Consider the following 22,878-nt stretch of genomic DNA (forward strand, 5'->3'; position numbering starts at 1 on the left):
TCTTTCCCTTTATCCATTTTGGAGGGAACATGTTATAACAACTTGAAAAAGATCTAAGATTTTAACTGGAACGTAGAATAAAGAAAAATGGGAAAATCAGGATTTCTTTATACAGCATTTTTTTTAAGAATGAACTGTACATAAAAATGCTTAAATAGTAAGGACAAATGTACAATGGAATAGAAATTGTAGGGTAGCATGTGGAATTAAAGTGGAAGTGTGCAAAAATGAACAACTGGGAAAAGAGGACATAATACACCACCAGCCATTTAAAGCCTGGAAACCTTACAGGGTTAAGCCTAATTCAAACAGATTTATGATGCCTGCACTGTGAAGGGGAGAGGGTCTCCTGTTAGAGAGTGAAATGTACATTGATATTTAATCATCAAAAGGCAAAACTGTATCATCAAATGAGTCTTGAAGTTAATGCTGGAGAAAGTGCAGATTCCTCACCATAGAAAGGGAAAGAGCTGAGAGGAAGGCACCTCGTGTCTTCCAGAGAAACCCACCTGAAATGACTGTTGGAATAGAACGAAGGAATGTTGTTCTCCGTCATGAAGATCAATATATATTTTTAAATGTAGACTCACAGAGGAAGCTGAGTGCCCAGTTTCAGACATTGTGAGATTTCAAGTGCAACACTCCTGTCTGTACAAATGTCCAGAAATGTGCCTTGCTAGTTTATCAGGTAATTGGAACCAGATGTTGAGGAAACTTTCCTGTCTGATCGTTCAGATGGCCTCCTCTGTGGACCACACTTGCACCACCCAAGACTTTCACTGCTTTGACCAAAGCCCCTTCACAGCAGGCAGCTCCAGTGAGCCGATGGGTGCCCCTCTTGACTCCCTACACACACCGCATTCACACTATCAGACTAGTTACTGGCTCGAACCTGGGTTTTCCATAGCAGAGTCCCAGATATCTGGTTCCTTTATGTCATTCGACTTGGTGCAACAACACAAAACCAACTCAAGCTGAGTGTCTGTACGGAGGGACCCTGAACAAAGGAATCTCTTGGCTTTTATACCCTCACAGTCTGTGTACTTGTCCCAGTGGTGATATTTCTTCTCACGGTTTATGGAATCCTTCAGTTTTTCTATGTGACCGGCCACTCCCTGTGCCCTTTGTTAGACAAAGGGTCTGTACCCATTCACGGTTCCTTTGCCTGGGGCTCCACCCATTTCCCCTCACCCAGGGCACAATGTGCAGTTCGCACACCAAGCCACCCGCACTACGTGTATTGTGCAGCACCAGAATAGACTATTCATCTGAAAAAGATGCCTTAAAGACAGTTAACTAAGGCAAGTTTGTCAGAAGCTGTTATCAGGCTTTTAGCTAGCCTTAAAATCATAGCATCCTGGAATCATCAAGGCTGGAAAAGACCTCCAAGATTATCAAGTCCAGCCTTCATCCAAAAATCACCATGCCCACTAAATCATATAGCCATGTGCCATGTCTAGCTGTTTTTTGAACAATTCCGGGGATAGTGATTCCACCACTTCCCTGGAGAGCCTGTTCCAATGTTTAGCCACTTTTTCAATGAAGAAATTTTTCCTGATTTCCAACCCGAACCTGGAATGCCTGTCACAGGTAGGTGTGTACATGGAATTAAACATTCTGGGTTTTTTCCCTGTTTGTAAATGCCTGTAGAAGGGCTAGATGCTGACAACCTTGAATGTCACAGGTGCTTTGGTGATGTAATGCTCTGCTCTTTGCAGGCCTCAACCTCCTAGAGGGGCAATCACGACCCATCACATGGCAACACTTCCAAATTGTAGACAATGATGACATCCAAAATGTTCACTTGGTCACTGTCGATGGCTTACAGCATGGGCGGCTCTCAGTGAGAGGTATGTCATTTCAACTCCAGAGACTGGGAACTTATCCTCTATGATAATGCAACAGCTCTACTCCCTCTGCTGACCGCCTTACCCTGCTACAACCATGCTGGGCATGGGGATTAAAAAAGGAATATTAAAAAATTTGGCATTTAAACCTTTACTTTCCTAGTATATATTTACATTCCAAAGCTGAAATTTTAAAGAAACCAGCTATGTTTTCATTGAGAAGCATGACAGGTGAAATGCAGTCACTGCATTTTCATTTCTAAGATTTTTGCTTGCAAAATGCTAAAGAATGCCAAGTGATTTTGATTTATTGGCGAATACAGACAACATTTGGATATGGTGGTTACTTACTGGCAGCTTTAAGGTTTATTTCCAAAAATAACAATTAAATTAGACTTCTAATTCATTAGCCTTCTGCCTTATCAATACTGCTAGTTTTGCTCTGCAGCCCATGAGATGGCACAGTGCTTGGGAAAATGGTTATGTAAAAAAAGAGACTTTGCTCTTCACAAGGTGGGAACATGCTGCCACTGTCAGTGCTGGGTTTTTTTGGGTTAGACATATTCATGTAAAATGCATAATCTAGAGACATAAGTCAAGTATTTAAAGAAAAGGGGAAATTGATATTTGGAATTTAGTGGAAATAGAAACTACTCAGAAGTACATTTTATCTCAGGAAACTACTGCCAAGGAGTTAATTGTCTGGAAGATCATCCTCCTGTAAAACTACAGACACAAACTGTGTGGTGTCAGCACTGCTGAGCAGGCTCAGTCCCAGAGGTGGTGTTACAGAGGGACTGTGCAGCCAGCCAAGGGCTGGAGGGTGGCTGCAGGCAGTAGAGGAGTAGACCAGCTGTGCCTGCAGGGCCCATCTCCTGGTGGCAGTCCCATACTTGCATGCTCAGTCTGAGGGTTTCTCAGACTCCCATGCATCAGTCAGGGCTGGATATTTCTTCTCCTTGTTCTCTTTTATATGTCTGCATAGGTACGTGCAGAGGAAACCATCAAAACAACTTTTGGCAATTATCTTCTTTTTTTCTTTGTCTGGCAAGTGCCAAATGATGTTCAAACCTTAAAGGAATGCTTGGGTTTTTCTCTTGGAGGTCCCGGTGAGATCATACCTTTAAGCACCAGACTGCAGTTCTTGAAACCTTTAACTTGCCTGAATACTTGTCTGTATGCATAACACATCTAGTGAAGCAGAGGTATTAAACTGTTTTATTATAGACAGTAAAAAGCCTCAATATACCAAAAAACCCACAAATTTTTTACTTGCAATGAAATGCTGAATTTAATTATAAAGCATATTCTGTTTGATGCTTAAAATACATGTAAAATGTTCTGATAAGAAAGTGGAGGTTGAAATTAAAATGGAAACAGTCACAGTTAAAAATCCTTGATGTCTCCATCCAAGTTATCTTTAGTGCATTTGGAGGACTTTTTCTGCATTTTTATTAATTAGTCAAGCTTGCTTCTGATAGGTGAAGTTACATTTGATTCTTCTAGTTGGAAATGCAGTGTTTTCTCTCTCCCCTAATAACATTCATATTGGTAGAAGGATTCTCTTCTGGGCTGAACCACAAATTTTGATGCATTTTTTTCCACTGTTTTGACAGGAGGGAAAGGATTCCTGTTCACAGTCTCTGACATTCAGGCTGGAGTTGTCCACTACCATCATGATGACAGTGATTCTACTAAGGACTTTGTGGTATTTAGAATTTTTGATGGCCCCCACAGTATTCGCCACAAACTTCCAATCAATATCCTCCCTAAAGATGACAGCCCTCCATTTCTGATCAGCAATATGGTTATTGAAGTTCTTGAGGGACAGACCATCCTGATTCAGGGCTCCATGCTTCATGCTTCTGACATGGATTCCAGTGATGATTACATACTATTCAATATTACCAAGCCGTCACAGGCTGGAGAAATCATGAAGAAACCAGGACCAAACATGATAGGTAATGAAACACATCCATAACAGCATGCTTTTCTTTGTCTCCTCCTTTTTTATTTACATTAAAAGTTACAATCAGACAAATTACTTTGGCTTAGGACAAATCATGGCAAACTTGTACTTCTTTCATTATAGTTTAAAAACACCATCATTAATTGATGTCAGCCTGTGCATGAGGATAACTGTACCTGTGTACACATACACCTGTGCCACAATTCTTCCACTCTGAGTCTATTTTCCTACAGTATTTTTCTGGGCTAGTCAGGAGTTAGTTTACCTGCAAGGATCCATGACAAATTCAGAGCTGATAGATGACAATAATGATGCTAAACGAGGAGAAAGCTCTCCCTCCATGTAACTGAACTCAGAAATTCCTGTGCTAGACTGCAGAGGCTGCTAGTCCTGCAAATTCTCTTCTGACTTCTGAACAAGGCTTTAGGCCTGTTGGCTGTGTTGCTTCATTTGTTGAGTCATCTCTAAGTGACATAGAAAAGAAGCTGATGATCTTCAAAGAACGTGGAAGATAATGAGAGAACATTTCAAAGGACTCGCCCTAGTTATGTTTAAAAAGAGGACATTGTGCTTCATCAGTCACTTGCACAGCTAATGGATAATTTTAATGTACTACTAAAATCATGCACTGTTCAATAGAAGATATATTCTTCAATTCTACAGGGTATTCTGTCAACAGTTTTCTTCAGAGGGATCTATTTAATGGAATAATTTATTATCATCATTTGGGAGGAGAAGTATTTGAAGATTCCCTTGAGTTTGTGCTATGTGACAGCCATGATCCTCCCAATCTCTCAGAGCCACAGGTATGAAAATGAAGCATCTTTGGCAGTCTGCTGCATTTTTCCTTCAAATGATGATCTGATGATCTTACATGTTCTGACAGGCTTTCAAATTGAACTGGTATAGATATTTTCAATTTGCCATCACCACGGTCATCACCACAAACACTGTTCTCCAGAGCTATTTCTTGTTCTTGCTTTCCTTGGGGTAATTCTTTGCCTGGCAACAGAGAGACAAGTCCATTGCAAAGACTTTTTCCTACACTGCAAAGTGAAATGTTGAAAGCAAATTGTATTTGGAGACAGTAGAAACAAATTAAACACACCTCTTGAAGTCAAATGAGAATAGACTATTTATTTTACCCAAGAGTCCAACATACTGAATTCAACTTTGCATTTAATTTAGAGGGAAACCACTAAGATTCATAAGCTTTGCATTTAACTCTTGTATACTTCATTACTCATGTGTTCATGATATGGTATGACGGCCACATCCTATATCTCATATTCCAGTGATCCACTTATTTCTGTGTACATGTTTGTAAACAGCTACTTGGACATTCTCTTATTGAGAGGAATGGCTAGTGATTTTACTGTCTTCCCAATTTCAGGTGTTGATGGTGCACATTATTCCTGTGGATGATCAGCTACCCAGAGAAGCCCCAGACGTGACCCGTCACCTGGTTGTTAAGGAGACTGAGATTGCTCACCTAACTAAGAAACATCTCCACTTCATAGATGTGGAAGAGCAAGACAGGGAGCTCACATACACCATAACCACTTCCCCATTTTTCTCTTGCAGCCATAGGTAGGTGCGACCCAACTTTCAGGTGGGCCAGGGCAATGACCCATGTAAGAGGAGCAGCCTCAGTGGCAGTAACATGCTAGTGCCTCAGGTTCCTAATTTTTTGCTAAAAGGGCAGGCGACAATAGCTGGTTGCAACTCTCTTGGTGACGATTAAGGGTAAGCTAGAGCCTAAAACAACAGAGTAATACATAGTGTAATAAAAAACCCCAATGCATAGTTTAGCAAGAAATAAGAAGCAGGAAAGCATCTGAAATATTTTCTTTGATGGATATGCCTTTTACACTGTTGTGGGATCCTGTACAGCCTCAAGCACAAGTCATAGCACCTCTTCTGTTAGAATGAGGCTGACCTGTGCCTGCCCCAGACTAAGATGAGGTGCTACAGCCTTTTCAAGAATAAGTGTTATTACCATGACATTGTGAAGGACTCCTGGTCCTGGACTAGGAAGCTGTGGAGCAGAATGGAGGCACAACAGGTTCTGGGGGCAATTAGGGGTATGGGATGAATAGGTGTAGTAGGAGTTTATGTCACTGATGCTGTAATTTCATCGCAGCATTGGCAACAATTTGCTAAATGAAAAGTTTTAAATCCAGACATTGCATGGTTTAAGCTGAAGATCAACGCTTTCAATTTTGACCTCAAGCAACAGAGGATCAGTACATAGCTAGAGGAGAAGGACATTTAGGCTCTTCCCCTAGTCAGTCAAATAGCCATATAGTTATCCAGTTTGCTGGTCACTCCTGTTGGAAAGTCACATTATTGGAATCTAGTTCATTTCAGAGTTTATAAGATGTAAGAAAACCAAAAATTATTTATTTTTCTGCTTAAAGATAAATGAAGGTGTGCAAGCAATAAGAATGTGATGGACTAGACTTTCAGGTGGTGTAAATGGTATCTGGGATGTGTAGAGACACACTTGTAGCAATCCCAGAGCTTGCTCATAAAGTATGAGATGATTTTTCATGACCATCCTGAAAAATACTTCCTGTGGTCAGTTTTCTGTGATAATGTTTAAATGAATAACAAGGATAGAAGAAAGAAAAATGGTTTTCCTTTCAATGCAGTTGGGAGTGGGAAAGTAATTTGAAATTCAAGATTGAGCTAAGTGACTGTTTTTTTCTGTTCTTTGGTATTGCTGGCCAGTATGTGACATACGTATTTTTGTGTAGCTACTCAGATGCTGGGAAGCTGTTTATGGTGGACACTATCCCCAAACTGGTCAAGGATCCTGCTGCTCTTGCACTGCGGTCATTTACTCAGGTTTGTTATGTTATCTGGTATCATAAGCAGTTCTAAACAACGTAAAAAAGTTACAAGTGTTCAGCTTTTTTTTGATAGGAAAACAAGAGGTGGAAAATGAGCACTATAATCACGAGCTCTGCTTAAGAAGCTCAAAACTTTGTTATTTCAATACCAGCTTTCAAAACAAATTTCTATCATGCTTCAGTCTTGCAATATGTAAACACAACTCTCCTAAAAATAAATAGGGGTTGCAGTTGCTTAGGGTAGGCTGAATTTGGCTTCATCTGATGTAAGAGGAAGGAAAAAACCACAAAATTTGGAAATGAGACCTTGAACAATTTCCTGCTGCTTCTCAGTATCTCCACCAATAGATGTGGCACAGTATGGCCAGCTGGAACAGGTGCTTTTCAGGATTTTGTTGTTCAGTTTTCATGCTTTTGTAGTTTGACAAACAAGTATTACTAAAGTGCCCTGTTTTATATCCTGCTGTTTGGCTACAGTTGCATAATGGTGATCACTGCAGTACCACATCGAGAGCTCTGAGCCTACAAACCCTTAACTGTGTGCCTAATATGGGTGTCTGGATGCAAGATTTTGATAACTATTTTAGCCTCTTTCACTAGCCTGCCCTCACTGAGGGACACAGGACATGCAGTTGCTATTCACACTGGTGAGGGCAAATTCAGCTGCTGGGGGATATGTTAGCTTTTATGAATTGTTTATTTTAAAGTCACAGTTAGAAAAGGTCCTGGGACCAGTGCTTTTAAAGGGCTTCATCAAGAGGGTAAGGTTATCACCTCCGCTATCACTTATAAACCATGTCTATATCTTTTGCTATAGGTCAAGTGTTTGAACATGTAGTCACCTAATTTGTAGCTGAAGACGCATTTAATCAAGGCATTGCTGGTAGCAAAATAGTGCAAAATTTCAGGACTTAATTTTGACGGTTGGAATAACATCCAATCAGGGGATTAGAAACGTCCTTAATGTCATGAATTATGGATATTCCCATTATCTACCCTTACATGCACCCCTCTTCTCTTTTTGCAGCATGCTGTGAACTATATGAAAGTTGCCTATATGCCACCACTGCAGGATATTGGTCCTGAACCTCAGCAAGTCCAGTTTATTTTTTCCATCAGCAATCAGCATGGAGGTACTTTGTATGGGATCTGCTTCAATATTACAATTCTTCCTGTGGACAATCAAGCTCCAGAGGTAGGGTGGTGGTGAAAGGGACTGGGTGAAGGACTTGGGAATTGCTTCATGTTGAAACAGAAATATAGAGAGATATCCTGATTTGACTGAGATAAAAAAATAAATCTTCCGTGGGATCAGGTTTTCAGTGTCTTGCACATGGCTTGCATTGGGATGGAAGGGGGAGGTGAAGTCTGATGAGTGTGCAGTGTGATATTTTGTCCTAAATAAACTGTGGACTACCTTTGGCATCTGTGTATCTGGTCAAAAACACGTATGTCACATCCTGGTTAGCAAAACTGCTTATTGCCTATGGAGGCCAGGAGCCTCCATGAATGGGATGAGAACTGGGAAAAACATATCATGGCCCACTACGGGTAAACTCCTACGTTTTTCTAACACAGCAGAAAAGAGTATTTGGCATTTTGGTTTTAAAGGTGGCACACATCCTTATATCAGAGCAAATGGGAATTGCCCTGTTCAGTGTATGTTTGGAGGTGCAGTAGAAAAGAGAGCTCAGCATTTCTCCTCCCTGCAGGTTCTGACAAGCCATTTGAGAGTGGAAGAGGGTGGCCTGGCCCCTGTTACAGAGGGACACATTCTCATCTCTGATGTGGACACAAAACAGGAGCATCTCCTCCTACTCCTGCAGAGGCAGCCTCAGCATGGGGTGGTGGAGCTGGATGGCATTCCCATGAATGAAGGCAACAGGCTTTCCTGTGAGGACCTGCGTACCCTGGCAGTCAGGTTAGAAGAGTGGTGGCTGTCTTTTGTGTGGCTGAGTCTCAGTCGGATGAGCAAAAGCCTACCAGTGAAGTGGTGCAAGGTGCAGAGGCTACAGCTAGCAATGTTCACCATAGCACAGCTCTGGCAGAGTTGCTCCAGGCCAAGATTCCCTGAGACTGCAATGTCACCATGCAAACGAGCTGTTGTGTGGCCAGGAAACGGGAGTTAGCACCCATGCCTGATGTAGAGAGGTTTCTCTATAAAGCACTGGCCTATGCAGATAAGGAGGCATATTTTATATTCAGCCATGCAGTTTCTGTGAAGAAGGCAATAGTTGCAAGCTTTTTTCTTTTAAGAAAGTTGTGTGTTTATTAAACTTGCGTAGTTTACAAGAAAACTTGTGTTAACACTGATTAACCTGTAGATTAAAATTTTGCTTTTCTATTTGTGGCAAGACCAAGACACAATTTTCTGCATGCATGCAGAGTTAGAGTTCTCTGACTCTATTTCCATTTGTTAGTCAAAGTGGGCACTTACCACAGTGAGAACATAAATGTTTGGTAAACACCTCACAAGCAGCCAGGACATAGATGACAGAGCCACAGGGAAACCTTTTTCCCAACTGATGTATGGTTTACCTTGGGGCTTTTCTTCTTGTAAGAGACCCCAAAAGCCCTCTGGAGATACTCTGATCCAGAATCAGCAGTATTAGGGACACAGGTAGCAGTTTTTTATACACATTGTAGGGCATGACCAGAAAGCATAGCTTCTCTTTTTTTCCTGTGAGAAATCTGTGTAGCTCTTTAATTTTTTTTCACAGATATCGTCATGATGGCTCTGAGACTCTCACTGATGATGTTCTCTTTGCAGCCACAGATGGCATCCACTTTGTTGAGTTCATCCTGCAGGTCAAGGTCAGTGCATTGCATGTTTCTGAAAGCTATTGCCTGTGTAGAGGCAAAGGGTTTTAATCTTGACTTCTGAAAGTCTTTGCATTCCCTTGTAAACTGGAAGATAATGGATGTGTTAAGCTTCTATTTCAACCCTAGCTTTCAGATTCATGTGGCAAATTTGAGAGGAACTTTGACTTGCACTAGCTTAAAGGCATTTGTTCTTACTCTAGCGTGGGTTATTCTATCTGGAATTACTCACTTTGTACTTAAACTATAATTGTCTAGTTTGGTTTACTTTTGTCTTCTTATTTTTAATTCAGCTGGTTTCTTTGGGTTTATAGAGAAAGTTCAGTGTACTCTGACACTGACACCATACTGTTTGGGTGGCAAAGCAGTATGTTGAAACAACTGATTTTCACTGGAGTGAAAAATAAAAAATTCTTAAATTGTTCTTCTGATTAGGTGCTGCCTGTGAATGATGAGCTACCTGTTATGCGAACAGGCCTTGTTCCTGTGCTCCACTGCCTGGAGGGTGAAGAAGTGGTCATCTCCTCAGAGTACATTTCTGCTACAGATGCAGACAGTGATGACATGAAACTGATGTTTATGCTGCCTCGCCAGCCCTACCACGGGGTAGTGAGGAAAGCTGGTGTTGCTGTGGATCATTTCTCCCAAGCTGATGTCATCGCCGGTTTAGTCACGTACAAGCACACTAGTGAGTTAAGGACAGAACTACAGTGGAAGGTGGTCAGAGAGGCTTTAGCAAAAAAATCTTAACCTGAATCCATTCCTTTGCACAAGTTCAGCAGGAACTGCTGAAGAACCACATGTTGTGGCTAGGAAAAAAAGTAAACTGACTTCAGAAGAGAGCTGATGATAGACAACTACCAAATGTTCTCGAAATCCACATTTCAACTGAAAATTATATTAGAACAAGTACATGAAAGCACCGTAATCCTGGAGCATCTCTTTCACTGTTGCTAACGAAATGTCTTGGGCTTTTTTAAAAAAATTATTATTATGTTAGGTACAAACTAGAGTATTTTTATGTGTTTCATGACAGTAAAAAACCCTTTTGGTACTTCTTACTTGTTTCTCCAATCTAGAAGGATATCTACTTTTGGACAGTTCATAGTCTTTCTGCATCATAAGATAAATGAAGTTCTGATCTTCATGAGAAACACAGTGCTAAAAAGGTGTTATATTGTGGTTTTATTGTTAATACTTTTATTGTTAATACACAGAAATCAAGCTAACTTCCTTTCCTATTAATTTTATACTTTCATTAGCATTTTCTACATCTCTGATTAACAGCTTTATTTAGGTGCTCGTTTTCTGTTGAATTATTCTGTAATTTTGTGTTAGCATGAAAGATAGATGTGATATTTTCAAGCTTGGCACTGTCTAAAATGAACAGCTGGTATTTGAGAAGGAAGTCTTGATTATGACCACCCACAACAAATTTTTCTCCTGTGTCCTAAAGATACCAGGAACTGTATTTCAATGACAGTATTTTGCAGGGGCAATGAAGTTTTACCTTCAAGGGTAAAACTTGCTTGCGTTTTTCATTCCCAAATTTCTACACATTAAATGTGCTGCTGGTAGATATCACAAGAGAGTGTGGGAGTCACTGCCTTTCCTTTGCAGGCAGTTAATTAGTAATATCTTGCAGCAATGCAAGACACAGGCTGCCAGAAGTGCTGAGAGCCAGAAAACTCTGAGTCACAGATGCTTCTTGCAAGGGGGGGCAGTTCCCAGTTGTGTATTAGCCCACATTTTGAATGTCATTACACATAGACATAATACACAGTTCAGTAACAAAGCACAGCCCTTGTTGTAGTCCGTTTTGCAGGGATTAGAGGCACACAGGAATACATACACTACTTGGTATACAAAAAAGTTTTCTTCTGGAAGAGTATGGGTATTACCATTTGTCATAGAGAGAGCGTGTATAAAAAGAAAGATTTTCCTACATTCTTCAAGAAGGATTGCAGAAAAGGCTCTTTTTCTGCACAATGTATATTTTGCACGTGCCTTAGAGCACAAAGAACATAATCATGAGAACTAGTAACCATTTTACAGTAATGAAATATCATAACATTGTAATAATAAATTTATAACTATTTGTAATAATAATAACACTTATTCTCTTTTCTACACTGTCTTACTTTAGAAGTGAGCTGGTTAAAATTAATTAGAAACAACAAACCAAATCCCTAAACAAACAGCACCCCCACCAGGCAGAATCAAGAATTCCTGTAATTTTGCTCTTGTGTTCTTTTTACTTCTGACTTTGAATACTGAAGACTGTCTTTTCAGGATAAAGATTATTCTTCATGAACTTTCAGTAAAACATTTCTTCTAAACCTCAGTATTTTTTTTCAGGTGGGGAAATCGGCCTGACTCCTTCCATTGAGATCTTAACCTTCATTGTCTCTGATGGTGAGGCTGGCCTAGATGTGAAAGACTGCTGTTATGATGGACCTCTTCCTCCTCCAGTTTCACCTCGTGATCCATTTCCTGTGTATGACCTTAACATCACTGTACTTCCAGTGGACAACCAGCCTCCATCTATTGCAACTGGTGAAAGCTTCCTCTCACTATGGCATTATAAAGTGGGCTACGCAGTACTGTAATGGCTAAAGACTCAGGGTAGTTTTTTGTTCTTTGCTTTTTAGCATTAGAGAGAGTCAGCTGAGATCAACATATAAAAGTTTTGGATCAGAATTTTTTCCATCTTTTTTTTTCTTTTGCTAGTGCAGTGCAACCACCCAGTCCAACTGCCAGTGTGAGTATGAGTAACTGCTCGTTGCTCTTCAGCCGTATATCTAAGTCATGTAGTTAGAGATGGGAGTGCTCGGATCTGCTCCCCTACATCTCTACATGCCCACTGCTGCATATATAAGCTATGCCTAGGTAAAAGTGATCAATATTTTGTCCATGAACTGAGTTCAGGGTCCAGCAACTGTCAGGCTTTTACAGTGCAAAAGCATAAACATAAATATCTATCTACCTTTGCATGTAAAGTATATAAAAGAAATTTGGGCCTTATATGGAGAGAAGCATTATTACCTATATTACCTATATTTAATTCTTTTAGTGAATAAAGACAAAGATAGGCTGTATATTAATAGACATGAAGCTACATTTTCACTAGGAGTCTTCAGAATAGAAAAAACCCAGTTAAAATGGAAATAGAGTTGATAACGTACATTTAGTCCAACAACAGCCCCTTGTGTGAAATCTCCATTGATTTCCTGGGCTTTTTATGAGGTCTCCGGTATACATATTAAAGGTATGTTTGCCATATGTTTGTGTTTTTCAATGTCATTTGTTTGTAAGCATATATTGTAAGGTATATATTCATGAGCATATATTTGTAAGGTATATATTAGGTATCTCAGAGAATATTTAAGCATATCTATGAGTAGTTTTGTAACTTGCGGGCTCTCACCCAAGTAGTGTTCTGGAAATGAAGCATTGTCCCAGCAGGGAAATTAAGCAGTGATGCATGAAAAATTGTTCATTATGAGCAATTCTTAACAGGACTCGTGAAATTAATGCTCTGACAAACAGAGGTAACTGCTGATTTTGAGCAGTATATAAACCATACCTAATAACTTATCAGTAAAATAATTTCATGATCCTCTTCTTCTCTACTTCTGTGATAGCAAGAGCAGAGCTGTCAGCGAAAGAAGAGAAAAAGATTCTAAACCAAAACCCTCCAGTAACTAAGCATTTGTTGTATTTCCCCCCTTAGTTATTATTTCCACTCTTGTTAACAAAAACAACAGTGAAATGAGCTAAATAAGCAATAATGAGTATCATATTGTTTGTGTGCAGGTGCAAGTTTTGTGGTGGAGGAGGGCTCCTCCGCAGTCCTTACAACCAACCACTTGTTTGCCACTGACCCTGACACCACTGCAGATGACTTAGAGTTTGTGTTGGTTTCTCCTCCCCAGTTTGGTTACATTGAAAATATACTGCCTTCTCCTGGGTTTGAGAAGAGCAACATTGGAATAAGTATAGGTAAGTCTTAACAATTAGTGGTAATCAAGCAGATGGAGGGCTGTGCTGTGGGCTCTGGTGGTGCAGCTGCAGGTGTGGGCATTAATATGGGTTCATTTAGGGAAGCAGGTGCTGGCAAATGAAGAGCAGTGGGACTGTGTGGGTGGAGTTCAAAGGGAGACTGCAGCCCTGCAAATGTGAAAAATTGGCTCTTGAAATAAACAAGCCAAGCCTTGTTTTATGCATTCCAGCTGCAGTCTATTAGAAGTGGCAATATAGGACATTAATCTGCTCTTCCTGCCTCTCACTTCACTCCCCCATGAAAATCTCCCACATGTCCCTTCACCAATACATTTGTCATTTAAGTGTAGTAAACCAGGTCTCATATGGGTTTCCAAGGCAAAGTTACAAAGGCGATAGAGACGGTGGTTGACTTGGGTCTCTTCCCTTGCCCACTTTCAAACATCGTTTCACCATCAGCAGAATGGATTGTGTCATGCTTTGTAATGCTACCGGCTTTTACCAGTTTCTTGAGCTGGAAACCTGTAATCACTGAGCCTTTTATCCCCATTTTTCTCATCAGTAGGTCAAAAAACAGTGTAATGAGAATCATACAATCATAGAATCATTTAGCTTGGAAAAGACCATCAGTTCCAACCATTAACCTAGCACTGCCAAGGAATCATGGACCTTAGACCTTTTCCTACTTGTTATTTTGAATTGTTTTTATGTGGGCTCGGTTTTTCAGATGAAACTGAGAAGTATGAATATGTACAGTCCCACCAGAAGCAGAATGATGTATTTTTGTTTTGGGGAGGGGCATGTGTCCTGCAGTGTAACTAACTCTTAGAGCCAAAAAACGACTGAGAACTTATCCAAGCTATTTATTCTTTGAAAAAGGACAGTTTCAAAGTTTTTTTATGATATATATGACTAGAGGGCAGGAAAAGATTGTGCTAACTCTTTCTTTTTAAAATCTCTAGCTTCGTTTCAGCTGAAGCACCTGAAAGCCATGAATATAAACTATGTACAAGCCAGGCATATGCGAATGGAGCCAACAGAGGACAAGTTTGTACTTTATGTCACTGATGGGTTGCATCGCTCAGCAGAGACTCCATTTTTTGTGCTGATCACCCCAACCAATGACGAAGTCCCAGAATTCATAGCCAGGAATATTACTGTAAGGAAATAAGCAAAATGCCTGTCATAGAATTATTTTAAACAGAAGAGACTCTTTAATATCAATAAGAACATTGTTCTGACTCCTGTTCCTCTGCAACTTTCCCCTTCTTTGTGTAGTCAGCCTAGTTCAGGAAACAGCCCAGCTAAATCTTATGTAAACCTGCTAGACAGAGCTTCAGTGGGATAGAAGCAGTTCATAGCTTTTTCTGAAAATCTGCAGTTAAGTAAAAGAAAAGGTTCAAATCTTTAAACAAATAAGTCATCTAGAAAACAGAAATATCTTTATGCTTCTTATGGTTTCTCAAGAGCTTTTACAATTTTTCCACAGAGTATTTTTTTGTTCCTGGCATAGCTTTTCTCCTCTCTGAAGGTTGTTTTTCATATAAATCACTCTGTGAGCACCATTCTAGGGCAGTGTTAGCTAATCTTACTGTAAAGTAAAAAGTGCATGTATATGCATAAATTTATATGCATCTGTATTTTTAGATATATTTATGTATTTAAAGGCTTTCTCCTTTGTGCATTTCTGAGCACTTGATTTGACACTGACTTATCTAACATCTTTTTGTTTAATTGGGGCATATATGAACTCATCTCAAATTCTCTTTTCATCACTGTAGCCATTTACTTCTCTATGTCTCTTAAACTGGTTGAAATCAGTAGCCAGGTCAAAAAGCTACTGGGAAAGGGGTGGAGGAAACAAAGAGATACACTTGCCCCTACTTAGGAAACCACGATGAAATTCTATTATTTCCTTTTATGTAAAAGGATTGGATATTTTTTCTTTCATGTTCAGGTTCAAGAAGGGGAGATGAAAGAGCTGGATCTCTCGGTTATCAATGCGATTGACCTGGATGTACCTCAAGACCATTTGGTATTTAGGGTTGTGCAGAGGCCCTGGTACGGATTCCTTATTAATGGAATCCATGGCAATGATATTCTACACTATAAACAGTTAATTAACCACAATCACCACAGCCATGGGTTGCTTGTTCATGACTTTTCCATGGAGCTACTGAAGAATGGTAGGTGCAGCATTCTTCTGACATTGGTCTTTCATTTCTTTAATGAGGCAAGTGGCACACTAAGAAACTTTCATCACTTATTTATGCACTTGCCTTATGTATTTTCCAGACAGTGTTTGGTAATGGAAGTTGACATATTGCTGTTGTTGTCTATTGTTTCTAGGATCTATCAATAAAATCATCCTGAGAGACCTATGTGTCAGAAAGGATAGTAATATGCCTTGGGGAAAAAAAGGGAATAATGTAACATATCATCAAGCAGATTTCTAAATGTTTGACAGCACCTAAAACAGAGACAGCAGAGACACATTAACTGATCTTGGGTTTAAGTATTTCTCTAAGTGATCACAGAACCGTAGAATCATTGGGTTGGAAGGGACCTTTAAGGAGCACCTAGTCCACATACCCTGCCATCTTCCACTAGACCAAGATGCCCAAAGCCCTGTTCAACATGACCTTGAACACTTCCAGGGACATGGCCTCCACAACTAATCTAGACAAACTGTTCCAGTGTCTCACCACCTTATTTTGAATCCTTTTTTTCTCATGTCCAACCTAATCCTACCTCCTTTCAGTTTAAAACTCATGCCCCTCGTGTCACTACAGGCATTGGTAAAAAATCTTTCCTATAAGCCTCCTTTAGATATTGAAAGACTGTGATATACCTCCATATGTCTAACAATAAAGGTGTGAACTGGGGGTCTGTAGCTTAGCATGATCAGTCAACCTGCTTTGAAGCCGCAAATCCCTTTCTAGTACATGTAATCAAAAATTCTATTTAACACTGCCAAGAATATAATAGATTCTTCACTAGATAGACTGTGGCTATTTAGTGAAATGTGGAATCTATCAATATAAAGAAAGACATGAACTCAATACTGCCACTCAAATTTCAGTTCAGCCCTCAAAAAAACGAGGAAAGATTTTTTTGTCTCTCTGCCTGTCTAATGTGAACATTGAGAAATATCAAGTGTCCACCTCAAATTCCTCAGCCTTCCCAAATCCTAGTTTTGACTCTCTTCCTTGGCTGTTCTCTCCCTTTTGCTGTCCACAACGGTGAACAAGCCACCTCCAGCTCAGAACTTCTGACTGTACATGGTCATAGACACAAGGCCAGCTGTCCTTCCCAATGCTTCCTTAAAGCTTCTTGAGGATTATTTAGAGCACAGAAAAGTGTTGCCTGACAATCTCACTCTCTCTATAGTCAAAGTTATTTGGAATGTGGAGAAGAGAAGAATGTGTCTTTTTCAGATTGACTGAGACCTCTTTTGGAAGAGAGTCACTTCTTACTTAGGTCAGACTGGTGACTTTGACTCAATAGTATGTTGTTAGATTAATTAACAGCAGTGGCTTACCAAACTTCTGGTAGCTGAAAGCAAGTTTACGTTGACCAGGGCATAGGGGAGGGAGATAGAAGAAGAGTGATAGAAGCAGAGTGAAATGATGTGACATATTTTGCAGGAGTCAGATTTAGTTTTATTTTCTATTTCTCTCTCTCTCTCTCTCTCTCTCTCTCTCTCTTTGTGTGTCTCTCCCTCTCTTTCTCTCTTCTTTTTCTCCCCCTTCCCAACCCATATAGGAATGAAGCTGATGTACATGCATGACAACTCTGAAAACCTCACTGACAGCTTTAAAATCCAGCTATCAGATGGAAAACATAAAGTCCTCAGAACCATTTCAGTAAAGGTCATTCCAGTTAATGATGAGAAACCACTGCTGAGCAAGTAAGTCACATGTTCCTGTCTCTGACAGAAGAATGTGTTCAGACAAAACGATGGAAAAGTGATCAAAACAGCAAATCATAGAATCCTTAAGGTCAGAATAGACCTTTAAGATCACCAAGTCCAACTGTTAACTAGTACCCTACCATGTTCACCATCAAACCATGTCCTCGGTGACTGATTGCAAGAAGAAGCCATAACTAGTCACAGACTGACGCCAATCTAGGTCCTTATCAGCCTGTTTAAAAAAAAAAATTAATGAAAGAATAGCATGCTTTAATGTTGATCAATATTAAATGGAGTGAAAAAAAAAAAAAAGGAGTGGTGGTGGGGGAACATGCTTGTTGCATCTTTCACAAGTTGCTTCAAAACGTTTGCCAGACCCCCCTGATCTTCATGCACCTCTGCTGAACCTTGACCACCGTGGTACTGTATTCCCTTTCCCTGAGAAAAACACCTGCCTAAAATGCCTCTCTGAAAGCAACTCTGGATTTTGGCATGAAAGAATCCACAAAATTGATGCATGGGAAAGGCTTTCAGATGAATGATTCTCTTCTTCTATATATTCTAAAGCTCAACCATAATTCAACTTGTGGAAAGGTACACACTAACTTCCCTTATGCTTCAAAACTAAGGGTCATAAATGAATTAGACATGATCAGAAATTGCCTGGCAGATCATTTGTAGACAGGCAGCTGGCATCAAGAGAGCCAAACCTCCTGGACATTTTAAAAAGGAGCTCATCTCTTGGGATCCCCATTTTTTTAACTGATAACTTGTCACAGAACATCAGGGCCTCCATCCTTGTGACTGTTTTCCAGCCCCAGACAGGCAGATGGGAAGCTTAGAGCCCAAAGGTGTCAGGGGTATAGGTCTGAACCTCTGATGTTTGCATTTCAGAAACAACTTGCAACCTGTTAAGCAGGCTGCCACTAAAGTGGAAATTTTTGATCCCTTAGAATATTTGGCCTATTTTCAGATCAGACTTATATTTCCCATTGAAAAGAATTTTTTATGTTTTGTTTACCATGTAGAGCTTCCTGCAATAACAAATGTTAGTTTTTTTAGTTGAAAGATTATCAGTGACCACATAATGCTAACAAGAGAACATCCATTTTTTTGTTAGAATAAAGCGTACAGTTTATGTATTCATATATGGTGTAGTGATAATTACTGATAATTGTCTATTTGTTCCTCATGTGCTATAGATTGATGTCATTTTCCACCCTTTCTCTCTGAAAGAAGATGATGAATGCAAGAAGTCGAGTGATTTTAGCTTTGCCCAGCTAGATCCAGAAACTGTTGCTGCCTTGTCTGGCGATGTTAGGTCTCACCATTTGCCATTTCTATGGTGAACAGTAGCACAGAGTGAGCCATCTACTTGCAAAATAGCTATTTCTTTATGAAGTTACTGCCTCATTCCTGTTACTCTTCCACTGAGATGAGGTATGCTGCCAGTAGTTAAGTAGTAAGTGCTTTAAGGAAACATTCAGTTTGGCACTGAAGTGGTTTAGCTGCCACATTCGGTCTCCACATCTTTACTGTGGGGTGCAAACTTCCTTAAGGTACTGCAGTGTTTTCTAGGTGACCATTTGACAATACCTGTAAGCTTTTTCTCACCTTTTGATCTGGGAGCCCTTTCCACCTCAGGGATTTTCAGTTCTCATCTCCATTAGTTACAGACTGAAGAACTTGGGATGGGATATTTTTGGCTGGCAAACAGTGCCTCTTATTCACAGTGATTGCCAGACGCTCAATTTGTCACCTCTTGGCTTGCATCCTAAAGCAGGGAGTGCCCTTGGGGAATGTAAAGCTTTCACACATTCCCTTGAGAACTTCTTCTCGAGATGAGATGTGGGTGCTAGAAGGAGCATACAGAAGAAGCCAGTTAGACCTTTATTGTGTCTCTTATAAGTAAAGGTGAACAGTAAAATACTAGTTATTTGAAAGTCAGTCTTTTCCCTAGTGAACATTAGAGCCAATATTGCTGTGGTCTGTAGTAGTAGTACTGTATAAAGCAGCCTATTTGTTTACATTGTCCTCTTCTTACAAATTGTATGACGGTAAACAGAAGGGGAATAAGACAGACGTAGTAAATCCCAGTTTGTTGTAAGTGTCTGCTTTGTTGTTTTTCACCATTGTAAGGAGAAGGTTGCCTACACTGCTTTTTTTTTCTCTTTTGAGCTGAAATAGGCACACACCCCTTCTATTCTTTTTGCAGTTGTCATTTCTGTCAACATCTGGGTAATCCATATTCCTGGCAGAGAAATCACATGTTGAAAAGGTTCCTTTTATTGCATCAATACATTACTTTTATTTTTTGCAGGAAGAATGATATAGAGGTGAATATAGGTGAAACTCGAATAGTTTCTAGTGCTGTTCTGTCAGCGGAAGATAAAGATACCCCCAGGGAGAGAATTTACTACTTCTTTGAAAGACTTCCAGAAAATGGTCAGCTTCAGCTCAAGGTTAGTCTTTGTACTTCAACAAAAAGCAGGCATGCAAAGAACTCTTTCTTTTTAGGCTAGAATGAAGTTCATCTTCCTTTTCTCCCAAATGTCTGTCATATTTTGATGTAGACAGCTGTGGCCAGTTTGACTGTTGAAGGAACATTTAAATCAAAGAATGGTGCTCTCCCAGAGGCTTTGACACTAAAAGCCCAGATCTTCAATAGGAGGAGAGTGAAAAGCATGGCAGATCATCTGAGGTGACAGTGGAGAGAGATGCTGGGATAATCAGCCCACTAAGGGGAAAATCAAGCATCAAAGCTGGGAGAGGGCAGAGGGGAAAGTCCTTGATAAAAACCAAATCAAAATAAACCTTTACTTCAGTGTTCAGAAAGCACAGAGGGAGTTGTATGTGGAAGAGTGAGTAATAACTCATGAGTTAGAAAAAGAGTATGAGAGGAAGGAAGGGGAAAGAAGATGGAAAGGGTATAGCAAGAGGAAAGGCAAAAAATAAGATTAGAAATGGAAGGAGAGATGACTGAAGACAAGCAAGAGGAACCAAGATAGAAAAAAATGCCTCTTTTAAATTGCATGCATATAGAAAAGAAAAAAAATCCACTTCTAAAACCCCTGACCTTGGAAAGTATTTTGATTTTGGATCCCTACATGGATCTGTGGATCACACAAGACTTGTGAATTAAAGGGGTCCCGTATACTGAGGTGAGAGGCAGCTACTAACTGGAGTCTGTCAATTTGAACATGTAGGGTACACGCATATATCTAAGCTCTCTGTCCTTGATAACCTTTGCCCCAAAGCTAGTAATGCTGTTCCTGCAGACTAAATGTCAACTACGTGGATCAGTCCAACTTAGGGTATGACACTTTTTCCAGAAAAGCAGGAAATTTTATAGGATAGTTAATTTTTTTGCAGCTGAGGACCTCTGGGGTGCTAAATTTCTGCGCTTCCCTGAAGTTCCCCATAGGTTCATTTCTGACATCCTTTCAGGGATGATTTTGGGTAGAACCAAGAGCAGCTTTGTGAAATTAAGAAATAGAAAACATAGCAAGCTGAGTCAGGGACCATTTCATTTTCATCTTGTTGGTGTATTAATGAGAAGTGTACAGGAATTTATTTCCTATAGTAGAAGTGCCTAAACTCCGTATTACTCTGTTTTATTAATTATCACTGTATTTTCTCCAGCCTTATATCTGCTTGGAAACAACTCCAGCTATTTGCTGCCCTTCAAAACATACTATGAGGAAAGAGTCTATATCTTAGAAGTGAAGCCAAGTAGCTGCCACTAACAGTGTACATAACTAAAAAGAAACACAATTAACTGGGAAGGATGCCTGGGAAACTATCTATTTAATGAAGGATGTTTGTTCTTTCCAGGTAGGACAAGGCTGGGTGACTCTCCGAACTGGAATGACATGCACTCAGGAAGAGCTGGATATGAACCTTGTGAGATATGTCCATACAGGAGCTGTAGGGTCCAAGAACCAAGACAGCTTCACGTTTTACCTCTGGGATGGGTACAACAGATCCCCAGCTGTGGACTTCTACATAAATGTCAAGGACATGGAAAAGGGTAAACATCTACCAGAGTTTTACAGTGCCTGTTTCTGAAACAAAGATATTTGAGTATGTGTTCTGATCCTTTCCTGAGCACTATATAGGCCCCTGGCAAGTCTCTCTGCAGATCCTGTAAGTCTGACTGCTTGGATTTCACTGTTGGCCAGAGCCTTGATGTTCCTGCTGGTGAAGAAGTGGTCCTGGGATTTGAAAAGGCACTGCTGATGGCAACGTGTTGCACCTTGCCTCCCAGGACTCCCAGCTACTTTTGAAATTGAGCTGAAAATACGCTTTAGAAAATAGCTTTATGTCTGAGTAAATCAAAGCAAAGAAAAATGGCAAGAATGTAAAAGGGTAGGCAAAAGACTGTTTGGAAACAGCTCTGTCTCCCAGACAGATAGACAGAGCTCTGTCTTCTTCTCTCTCTTTAGTCTACAGTCTTATGGTCTCTCTTCTTTTATCGCATCCCTATTAGAAAGCTAAAGGTTAACCTGACATTGCTAAGACTGGAAGAATAGTCAAAAGAAGTTGTACTCTCTTCATCCTTGGCAGTTTTCAATGGGATAAAGCCCCAAGCAATGTGGTTATGGCTGGTCTCACAGCTGACCCTGCTTTGAGCAGAAGGTTGTACTAAAGACATCTTTAAGTCCCTTTCAGGCTGAATTTCTCTATAATCCTACAGTCCTGCGATTTTTCTACTGGTGATGGCTTGCCTGTGGCTAAATAATGCACAAGAGATCAACAAGTTCATTATGGCAATTTTAGTGTTGCTTTGTCTATCCTGCAGGAGACATTGCAGTTTTTATGAAACTCCTCAGAGTGCCAAAAGGAGATCATGGCTACATCACAACCAATGTCCTCCTTGCACTGGATGGGACTGACAAGCCAGAGGAGCTCCTTTATGTGATAACCTCCCCACCCCAATATGGACAAATAGAATATGTCAGCTATCCTGGCATCCCCATTACAAATTTCAGTCAAATGGATATAGCACGACAGATTGTCTGCTACGTTCACAGCACAAAAGCAGCTGTTCTTGAAGATACATTCAGGTAAGGTATATGACCCCATCCCCCAAACTCTTCCCCTTGAATTTTTGGGGGTATTTAAAAATTTTGCACAAAACAAACAAAAAAAATCCCAAACCAAATTATTAAAAAGAGCTGGAATATCTATGTGAATTGTCAATATTTATATAGCAAATATATTGCTTATACAGTACGTTGTAGTTGTGACTGCTTTGTCACATTATGCATTTTGTCATTAATGCTGAAAACATAGCCAGAGCCATATTTACTTAATTATACTAGCTTCAACATTATTATAGCATTCAGGCTACACAGCTGTCAAGATTTAAGTGGGAGAGAAAGACTAAGAATGTACTTTGTGGAATTTTCCTTTGGTTTCTTGCCACAGCTGGATGCTGTAAAACTGATCCATTCAGGTATTAAACAATAG

General features: G+C 40.0%; 1 protein-coding gene across 1 annotated transcript in view; it reads left to right on the plus strand.

Moving 5' to 3' along the window:
- The window catches only part of FREM1 (FRAS1 related extracellular matrix 1), a 58,177-nt gene that overhangs the window by 9,702 nt on the left and 25,597 nt on the right, over nucleotides 1–22,878 (plus strand). The window contains exons 7-23 of the mRNA XM_018070522.2: nucleotides 1,719–1,850; nucleotides 3,464–3,808; nucleotides 4,480–4,622; nucleotides 5,210–5,406; nucleotides 6,576–6,666; nucleotides 7,699–7,866; nucleotides 8,384–8,592; nucleotides 9,392–9,485; nucleotides 9,927–10,179; nucleotides 11,850–12,047; nucleotides 13,308–13,493; nucleotides 14,456–14,652; nucleotides 15,451–15,679; nucleotides 17,259–17,403; nucleotides 19,727–19,868; nucleotides 21,241–21,436; nucleotides 22,208–22,472. Coding sequence (XP_017926011.1) covers nucleotides 1,719–1,850; nucleotides 3,464–3,808; nucleotides 4,480–4,622; nucleotides 5,210–5,406; nucleotides 6,576–6,666; nucleotides 7,699–7,866; nucleotides 8,384–8,592; nucleotides 9,392–9,485; nucleotides 9,927–10,179; nucleotides 11,850–12,047; nucleotides 13,308–13,493; nucleotides 14,456–14,652; nucleotides 15,451–15,679; nucleotides 17,259–17,403; nucleotides 19,727–19,868; nucleotides 21,241–21,436; nucleotides 22,208–22,472 — 3,190 coding nt within the window. The remainder of the gene's footprint in view (nucleotides 1–1,718; nucleotides 1,851–3,463; nucleotides 3,809–4,479; nucleotides 4,623–5,209; nucleotides 5,407–6,575; nucleotides 6,667–7,698; nucleotides 7,867–8,383; nucleotides 8,593–9,391; nucleotides 9,486–9,926; nucleotides 10,180–11,849; nucleotides 12,048–13,307; nucleotides 13,494–14,455; nucleotides 14,653–15,450; nucleotides 15,680–17,258; nucleotides 17,404–19,726; nucleotides 19,869–21,240; nucleotides 21,437–22,207; nucleotides 22,473–22,878) is intronic.

Source organism: Manacus vitellinus, unplaced genomic scaffold (assembly GCF_001715985.3).
Source record: "Manacus vitellinus isolate BGI_N305 unplaced genomic scaffold, ASM171598v3 scaffold_18_pilon, whole genome shotgun sequence".
NCBI lineage: Eukaryota > Metazoa > Chordata > Aves > Passeriformes > Pipridae > Manacus > Manacus vitellinus.